Source organism: Pomacea canaliculata, linkage group LG1, assembly GCF_003073045.1.
Source record: "Pomacea canaliculata isolate SZHN2017 linkage group LG1, ASM307304v1, whole genome shotgun sequence".
Lineage (NCBI taxonomy): Eukaryota > Metazoa > Mollusca > Gastropoda > Architaenioglossa > Ampullariidae > Pomacea > Pomacea canaliculata.
Window position 1 is genome coordinate 31,272,180 of NC_037590.1, and position 8,919 is coordinate 31,281,098.

The 8,919-nt window shown below is 37.3% G+C and overlaps 2 protein-coding genes across 4 annotated transcripts in view; both read left to right on the forward strand.

Annotated features, from left to right (window-relative positions):
- Positions 1-1,652, forward strand: part of LOC112568304 — a 30,024-nt gene extending 28,372 nt beyond the window's left edge. The window contains exons 2-3 of one of the 2 annotated variants that reach the window (XM_025245574.1): positions 361-483; positions 842-1,652. In XM_025245574.1, coding sequence (XP_025101359.1) covers positions 361-483; positions 842-984 — 266 coding nt within the window. In that variant the 3' untranslated portion in view covers positions 985-1,652. The remainder of the gene's footprint in view (positions 1-360; positions 484-841) is intronic. The other variant, XM_025245556.1, reaches the window with a different exon arrangement.
- The window catches only part of LOC112568274, a 70,275-nt gene that overhangs the window by 58,118 nt on the left and 3,238 nt on the right, over positions 1-8,919 (forward strand). The window contains exons 1-2 of one of the 2 annotated variants that reach the window (XM_025245511.1): positions 5,482-5,773; positions 6,414-6,530. In XM_025245511.1, coding sequence (XP_025101296.1) covers positions 5,698-5,773; positions 6,414-6,530 — 193 coding nt within the window. In that variant the 5' untranslated portion in view covers positions 5,482-5,697. Of the gene's footprint in view, positions 1-5,481; positions 5,774-6,413; positions 6,531-8,919 lie in introns of those variants that run through there. The other variant, XM_025245519.1, reaches the window with a different exon arrangement.

An 8,919-nucleotide genomic window follows, 5' to 3' on the forward strand; every position in this document is an offset into this window, starting at 1 on the left:
AACTGTATTTTTTATTAATTTTGTCGTGTTATAAAAACGCCAAATAATTCGGCAAGGTATCACATACCTACAGAAAACGGCGCTTTGTACTCATGAAAACAGTTTCTTCTTTTAACTTTCCATTTTAATTAAGAAGTAAAACCTAACCTTCATTCATTTATGCTGACTTGTTTATTGACCTGTTTTTCATTAAGAAAGAAGGCCTTACATATATTTTAGAACCACATAGAGTACTATCACAGGTGGTCCATGGTAGTGTTACTGTAGACTATGTATATCCAACGCCAACACCTTTTTTGGCGAATAGTGGCGACACGATGATGGGAGCAAGACTGATGCACTCCTTGTTTTGTGTTGCAGTGAACAGCTTGAGATGCAAGTATTGTTCGTACACTAATCCTGGCTGCAATTCTGGCAACGTGACAGACATTGAGTGCCTACCCAACTACACCTGTTCTTTGATTAGACTTTTCTCCCCACTAGGTAAATAAACATTTGTTTTTAGTTTCGTGTTTGCATACTCCTGTTGGTCTCCCATGTACACTACCATTGTTGTGTTACTGCCGTTGTTTGCATTGCTCACATCTCCTCACTCATGGGCGTGAGAGTTTATAGTAGAATAATATATTGAAAAAAATTAAAATTTACATGTCAAAAGACAATCAATAAAGAAAAGATAATAGTACAAGTACAAATAAAAGATGTGAACAGATAATCAAGTAAGTGAATAGATGCATGGACAAAAAAATAATCGGTCAATGAAAGCTAATATCAATATGTATAATTAATTGAATGTATCCCATTACAAACCCTTGTTGATCCATTGCCCTATGCCTCGCAGAACCGGAAAACGATAGCACATTTCGTGCCTGCACAACAGAAGCAGTAGGTTTGTACTGCATTCGTCTTATGGGTTATTGGAAGCAGTGCCACCTCTCCTGCTCCACAGACAACTGTAACAGTGCATCCAATCTTGATGAATAATGATAGTACTGCATTGACCTTTATCATTTTGTCAGAAATCGCCATTGACACCAAAAACTAGGGTTTTAGTACTTTTAGGTTATGAAAGGAAATATACAGAAAAACTACTCGTCAATAAAATTTTATCCAAGATACACAAAAAACAACCTATGTAATCCCAATAAAAAACCGTCTTCTGTATTTATTGTTTCTTGCTATGCATCAACGTGACAGCTTTAAAAGAATATTAATGGTAATGAAATGTTGTTAAATGGCAACATCTGACATCAAATTATTTAATTTCTGTCCAGAAAACTGAAGAAAAGTAGTAATCGATCGAAGTTGTTTGGTTTCTTTGTGGTGTGAAACAATGTAAAAATCGATGTGATTGTGTGATACTTATTATTCTGATTTTGCAGCAGTTTTTCTGCTGTCCTCTACATTCTATTTCAAGCACTCCATTCGCTCTTATCGCTCTGTCTCTTTATTTCATTATGTCTGCCTTGTATTTCTGTTCATGTTTCAATCTGCGACGCCATCAAGCAGTCAACATTCAGTTGAAACCTTTTTTTTAAATAAAAGAAGATGAGCTAACTTCTGTGTAGACAATTCAGTTGTCAGTCACTCGTTGAATCCTTTCACTTTGCTGTCATTCAGATGTAAACTTAAGTTTGTCAATAAACACTTTGCCAAAGTAATTTTATGCCTCAACAGTGTCCACAGACTGCGTGTGACAGATAAACACATCTGCACTGCTTCTAAAATCATCAAAATCTGCTTCTTTAATTAAATATGTATTTAAAAACTATTGCCGCACCAGGCAACAAAATCGCTACTGACACACTGATTATTTAATTGACGATTATCGACTAATGAACTCAAAAGAAAACAACCTGTACAAATTACAAGAATTCTACAGCTCAAAGAACATTTCCACACTACCGTTAACATTCCCTTAATCATCAATGAGTTTCTAACATGTATACAAATTCCTTACACAATAAAAATAAAAAATCAAACACTAGAGGGCCTGACAAAAATGACAATAAAATACTAAAGCTCTGGGAATCATTCACTTCAGAAACTCTGACCTAGCTATGTAACATCTGTATTGCCGAATACCACTTCCCTACCTTTCTAAGATGAAGGACTCCCAATTCATAAATGAGGTGACCTAGAAAATCCTATTAACTATCGACCAATCTTATTTTTATCACTCTCTAACTTCTTAAGAAACACATTCACACTCACCTCCAAATCCACCTAATAAAGTTCTCCACGCTAATCCATGATGGTTTAGACCCAAACACTCTTGCCATACAACACTAACATTTTTAGAAGAAACAATGATTAAACAATATAAATGACAAACACTATACTGCAGCCCTCTCTGTAGACTTTGCAAAAGCTTTTGAAATAATTGATCATTACCTACTCATTAAGAAATGGGAACTTTACAAAGTTAGCATCTGCTCCACTCAATTCCTTTGATCCTTTCTCTTAAACAGAACTCAGAGTCGCAGTTAAAACCCAAATGTCGGATCCCATTGAAGTAACAAAAATGTGTCCACAACCCTATTTGTAGGTCCTCTTCTGTTCGCTATCTACCAAAGTGACCGTCCGCTTCATATCGCCCAACCATGTGAAATGTTCGCAAACAAAACAACAATACATGTATGAAACAAACAAACTGAGCCACTGCCAGCTCTCCTACAACAAAAACTCATGAGCTTCATGGACGGAACTAAATCACATGACACTCAGCACTGGCAAAACTTAACAACAACACCTACAAACGTAGGAGAGGGATTTTGCAAAATCGGCTTAGTATTTTTTTAATGAATTTTTTTGTAAAAAAACCTGTGTTGAATTTAAAGAAATTTTGATTTAAAACGGTATAACTACCAAACTACTAAATATCTCGTAAAAAACTCTCGTACAAATGTTTAAATTTGTATGAAGAAAAGCTCAACCAAATTTCAGGTCTGCATCTCTTGTCAATAAGAATTTATAAGCTTTGGAAGTAAACAGTCTCAAACCAAAACAAGAAACTGAGAAAACACGGAAAGAAAAACTGAAAGCTTAGTAACTGCTAAACTACTCAAAAAAATTTTAAAAGCTCTCATGGAAATGTTTAAATATGGATAAAGAAAACTTCAACCAAATTTTAGGTCTCTATCGCATGTCAATATAAAGTTATAAGCTTTTGAAGTAAACAAGCTTACTAAAACAAGAAACTGAAAAGGCGATGTAAAACAAAGTGAAAGCTTAGTAACTACTAAACCACTAATTATTTTCTTAGAAGCTGTCACTGAAATGTTTAAATTTTTATAAAGAAAGCTTCATTCAAATTTTAGGCCTGTATCACATGTCAATATTAAGTTATAGGGACTTTAAGTAAACAAACTGTAACAAAAACAAGGAACGGAAAAACCGAGAAGAGAAAGTTCAAGCTTAACAGCTTTGTTTTATCTAAGCCTTTCATGTAATTTAATTGTTGAATGAAAAATATAACCATCTTTCAATGTGTTACTACATATAACTATTAACATAACTAATAAAATTAATTATTTTATTCACTTTTAGAAAAGTCAACATGGTTGTGTTGTGCACACAACTGCTGACTAAGCTTCAGAGAAGTACACAGTAATAAAAACAATGGTGTTTGAAAACATTGAGCAACACAGTTATAGGTTTAGTTAGTTACATAAAAGTTCAGTGTCCACTAGCTTCATAGTTTTTGCCATCTTTGGTCTTTTGCTATCTAACATTTAGTGATGCTGTCATTCCAATGTTTGTGAGCATCTACTGAAGTAGCAGCATTAGTAGGAAACACTCTCATCTTTCTTAGCCTTCAGTTGCAGGGTGATGGGATGAACATCAACTAAAGAAATTATTTCAAAAGCTTATAGGGGAGTATAACCAATTCTTGCAGCCCTATGCTATACTGGGGGTAAATAGGAATAAGAAGAAGAATAACCTATTCATGAAATCTAGAGATAAATCACTGACTGCACCAGAATTTAAGCAGCTGCTCATGTTCTGTTCCTCTGTATGCTAGGATTATTTTATTAATTACTTCTGTAGTCACATGGATTAAAGATGTTTGATTTTTGTGGCTAGGGGGTATCTTATTTTCTGTCAATGATTTCTGGGAAAAGCACCAGCAGGCCTTGCAGGGGCTGCTAACCCCGCTAAGTGCCGATGTTGCATCGTGAGAACAGGCCTTTAGACAAGCTTCACGATTCCTATGTAGAAAGCGATGATTGTTTTCTGGCAATAACATTTGTGTTGTGCAGGTGATATACAGTGCAGTAATGAACATTTAAGTACATGGGGAGACTTGTTCGATATGTTCACTTGTGTACCACTTGCGGTTGCCTTGATTTCGGAGACCTTTAACGTACCGGGGGTAGAACCTTTTAATGCAACCATTCTCTATGAAGTCATGAACCCATTTATCACCGCATATCCACTAAACTTTAATTTGTTTAACCAGCCAACAAAACTACCTGCAAAAAAAACCAACAACAACAAATCAAAACATTAGCCATGCTTTTGTTTATGTATTTTTCTTCCGCACAAGTACATCATAAAGGATGATTTTAAAAAGTAAGATAAAAAAAAAACCCAACCCATCGGTAGTGGCATTACTTTGGAAAAAAATCAATAATAATATATATACAAACCTTGATTTTTCAAATATATGTAGAACCTCATACACATAAAGAAAACCTTACAGCGTTCGTCAATCTACTAATTAATAGTGAGATTTAAAAAAAAAAAATGAAAACAGTGGGAGGAGGGGTGCGATACGATTATGTTTTAAGTTGCTTTAAAAGTCGAGGGCAGGCAGCGGGCTGTTAAAGAAAAGCTAGAGTTACGAGTGATAATTGTCGCCCAGAGGTCATGCCCTCGTCAGTTGAGGATCGCATTACACGTCTCCCAACTGTTCGCCTCATTTCCCTAACTGTTCAGATGCTGTACACAGCGGTTATAAACTTCGTGCTGCGCTGTCTGCCACGTCAGAAAAAGTCACAACAGACAACGACATTCTGACCAGCTGTAGGAGATGAGACATTAAGCAATACATGCGGCTTTACAAATTAGCGACACCTTCCCCCCAACTACCCAAACCTCTTCCATTCATCACCTCCTTTCATCTTTTGCTCCTCCATTTCCACATACATCCACATTTCTCTGTAACCAACACGCCAGTCTGTGATGGCTAGTCATAACAGAAACAACACAACGATCGAATTTTCACACTGAACAGTTTTAATTTAGTTTCGAGTCTGCATCTCTTTCTCTTCCTTCCAAAATCACAAAAGACCTTTCTCCACTCTAAAGCTAAGCTAGTTTTACTCCCTATGCTCGAACATTCTAGAATCTAGATGCAAATGTAAAACGTCATCCACCCTGCAGCAGAGACATTCTACTTTGTACACTACTAGAGTGCTACACATCAGTTAGGTGAAAGCACTTTTCTATTGCAAAAACAAGAAGACAACCCCTCCACTATAACGTATCTCACGACACCGGCGCGCCAGGGGGTGCATGGGATATAAAAGACCATTATGGCGACCAATGAGAAATCACCACAAAAACAAAAAGAGGAATAAAAGATCACCGACTAGCTGCCTGCAACACGCCCCGAGTAGTCTCACCATTGCAGTCACCACTTTCACCTGAGGAAAGACAAGAGGCCGCGAGTTCTCACTCCACAAGACCAACATGACAACAACACATCAGTTAATGGCCGCCGCCTTCTACCTGTGCGGGCTTTTGTTTCTTTACCACGTCGACTCTGGTAGGTTCACTTCACCTGACTCTTTCTTTTTTTTTTCCTCATCATTTTAATTTATTTGTCTTTTTAAAGAAAGCCTTGTGCTTTCCAACATGTCAACGTTAAGTCACCTTCGGACATACGACTGATCTGAGTACAACTCAAATAACATCGGAGACTGGCTGCATGTTGGTTGTTACGGTGTCAGGTAAGAACTATTCAGTCCATAATAACTGAAAAAATCTAAAGCTATTGGTAAGTTCAATGAAGTAGGTAGACTAACCTTTGGGAGACGCAAAGATGACAGAAATGTTCCAAAGGTAATCTTGTCTCTCGTACAATGTGTAAGTGTGATGTGGTTATTGTAACAGACGGCAAACAGACCAACATCAACGGTCGTCCTTGTGAAAGATCATTTAACGTCTCATGCTGCTGTAATCTACTGGTAGACGATGTCGATAACCCAACAAGTAGATAGTTAACTGACTTTGGACATCTTTTTACATTTCAAGTCAAACTATAACTTATTTTATAACTGTTAGCTAAAGTAGACCTAAAGGTTGTTCTACACCTGGACTATGTATATCCAACGAAAACACCTTTTCCGGCGATTAGTAGAGAAACGATGATGGGAGCAAGACTGATGCTGTGTTTTGTGTTGCAGTGAACAGCTTGAGATGCAAATATTGTCTACCTGCTGACTGTAGTTCTGGCAACGTGACAGACATTGAGTGCCTACCCAACCAAATCTGCGGCATTTTTAGACAGTTCACCCCAGGAGGTAAATAAACATTTGTTTTTAGTTTCGAGTTTGCATCCTCCTGTGTGTCTCTCTTGTGCACTACCATTGTTGTGTTACTGCTGTTGTTTGCATTGTTCACATCTCTTCAGTCATGGGCGTGAGAGTTTATAGTAGAATAATTTATTGAGAAAGATAAAAATGTATTCGTGAAAAGATAATCTACTGGTGGATAAGTGAATAGATGCATCGGTAAAAATCATGGATAATTATATATTTTAGATTAATTGAATGAATCACAATACAAACCTTTGTTGATTCGTTGCACTTTGCCTGGCAGGAGTGGGCCGTGATTTTACATTACGCGCGTGCGCATCGGAACCAGAAGAGTTGTCCTGCATTCAACTTCCGAATTCTAAGAAAGAGTGTGTGTTCTATTGCGCTACCGACAACTGTAACAGCATATCCAATCTTGGTGAATAATGAGAGAAGGACTGCATTTACCTTGATCATTTTTGTCAGAATACGCCACTGACACAAAAAACATTCGTTTAGTATTTTTATTTTATAATAGGAAATATAGAGAAAAATTACCCTGCAATAAAATTTTATCCAAATAACACAACATTATAAACCATGTAATTGCACTTAAAAATCGTCTTCTGTTTTTATTGTTTCTTGCCATGCATCATCGTGAAAGTTTTAAAAAGACATCACAAAGACTAATGTATTATGTCTTCAATTATTTCTTTTGTTGTTTCACTCAGCGACGCCATCACGCTGTGTAGACAATTCAGTTGTCAGTCACTCGTTGAATCCTTTTCACTTGGCTGTCATTCAGATGTAAACTTAAGTTTGTCAATAAACACTTTGCCAAAGTAATGTTATGTCTCAACAGATATGTTCATTCTATAGTAGACTGTTGGACACGCGATGTTTCACTTGTGTACCACTTGCGGTTGCCTTGGCAGGCCAACACCAAATGATTTCGGAGACTTTAAACGTCCCGCGGGCAGAACCTTTTCCTGAAATAATTCTCTATGAAGTGATGTGCCCATTTATCACCGCATATCCACTAAACTTTAATTTGTTTAACCAGCCAGCAAAACTACGTGCACACACAAAACAAAAAAAAATCAAAACATTAACCATGTTTTTCTTGAGGAATTTTCCATCGTGTGCGGACGTTTTGCCGACGGAGAGCTTACTTACTTCTCAAAGAATGAAAGTAACTACTAGATTACACAATAATTCTTTATTTCAAACAAATTTTACACACAGACTTCACAGACAGTTCACTTTGATTGTCACAGATTATGCGCAACAGCTTTGAGAAAAAACATTGATACAATGGCGAGAGAAATGTGTGAGCTAAGGGCGTCCCACACTTGACTTCGGCTAAAGGTCCCGCGTGAAATGCCGAAATGAAGTGCCCCGCGCCGAAACGTCCGGCGGCGAAACGTCCGTGTACCATTTTCCATGACGTACAAGTATATTATAAAAGACAATTTTTAAAAATAAGACCCCCCCCAAAAAAAAAACAATAAAAGCCCCCCAACCCTTCAGTAGTGTAATTTCTGTGGAAAAAAATCAATATGAATAATCAATAATATACAAAATCAATAATATACATACATATATAAACAAACCTTGATTTTTCAACTATATGAAAAACCTCCTTCACATAAACGAAACCTTACAGCGTTCGTTAATCTACTAATTAATAGTGAGATTTAAAAAAAAACCAGGAAAACAGTGGGAGGAGGGATGCGACACGATTACGTTTTAAGTTGCTTGCGAAGTCGAGGGCAGGCAGCGGGCTGTCAAAGAAAAGCTAGAGTTACGAGTGATTATTGTCGCCCGGAGGTCATGCCCTCGTCAGTTGAGAATCGCATTACACGTCTCCCACCTGTTCGCCTCATTTCCCTTACTGTGCAGGTGCTATACACAGCGATTATAAACTTCGTCTTTATGTGCATGCAGAGACCAAGCAAAGAACGTCGTACCATTACGGACCTCGCCGATGCGACACCTGCAGTGAATCATGGGACAGTCAATGAAAGGCAAACTGGGAGAGTACACGTCGACGAAGGACTAAAACACTCTCATCCATCTCACCTGGAAGCAAGACTTTTCCTCCTACCATGAAGTCTGGTCTCAGAAAAAGGCTTACCTCCCTGAACCACCTGAAAACGCTTTTAGGCTTTCATATACAATGTTTCTGTCTGTCTGCTAACATTTTTTTAAGGGTCCTTTTGGCTTTGATGACGATTTTGTCATTTACTGAAATTCTTAGATTTGGTGACGATTGCCTCTCTTTTATGAAAACTATCTCTCCCGTCACAGTTTTCAGGTTGGTTTTTGGTCTCTTGTTTACTTTTTTTTAGTAACAGTAAAAGAGTGTCCATAATTCCAACACTATAACCTATTC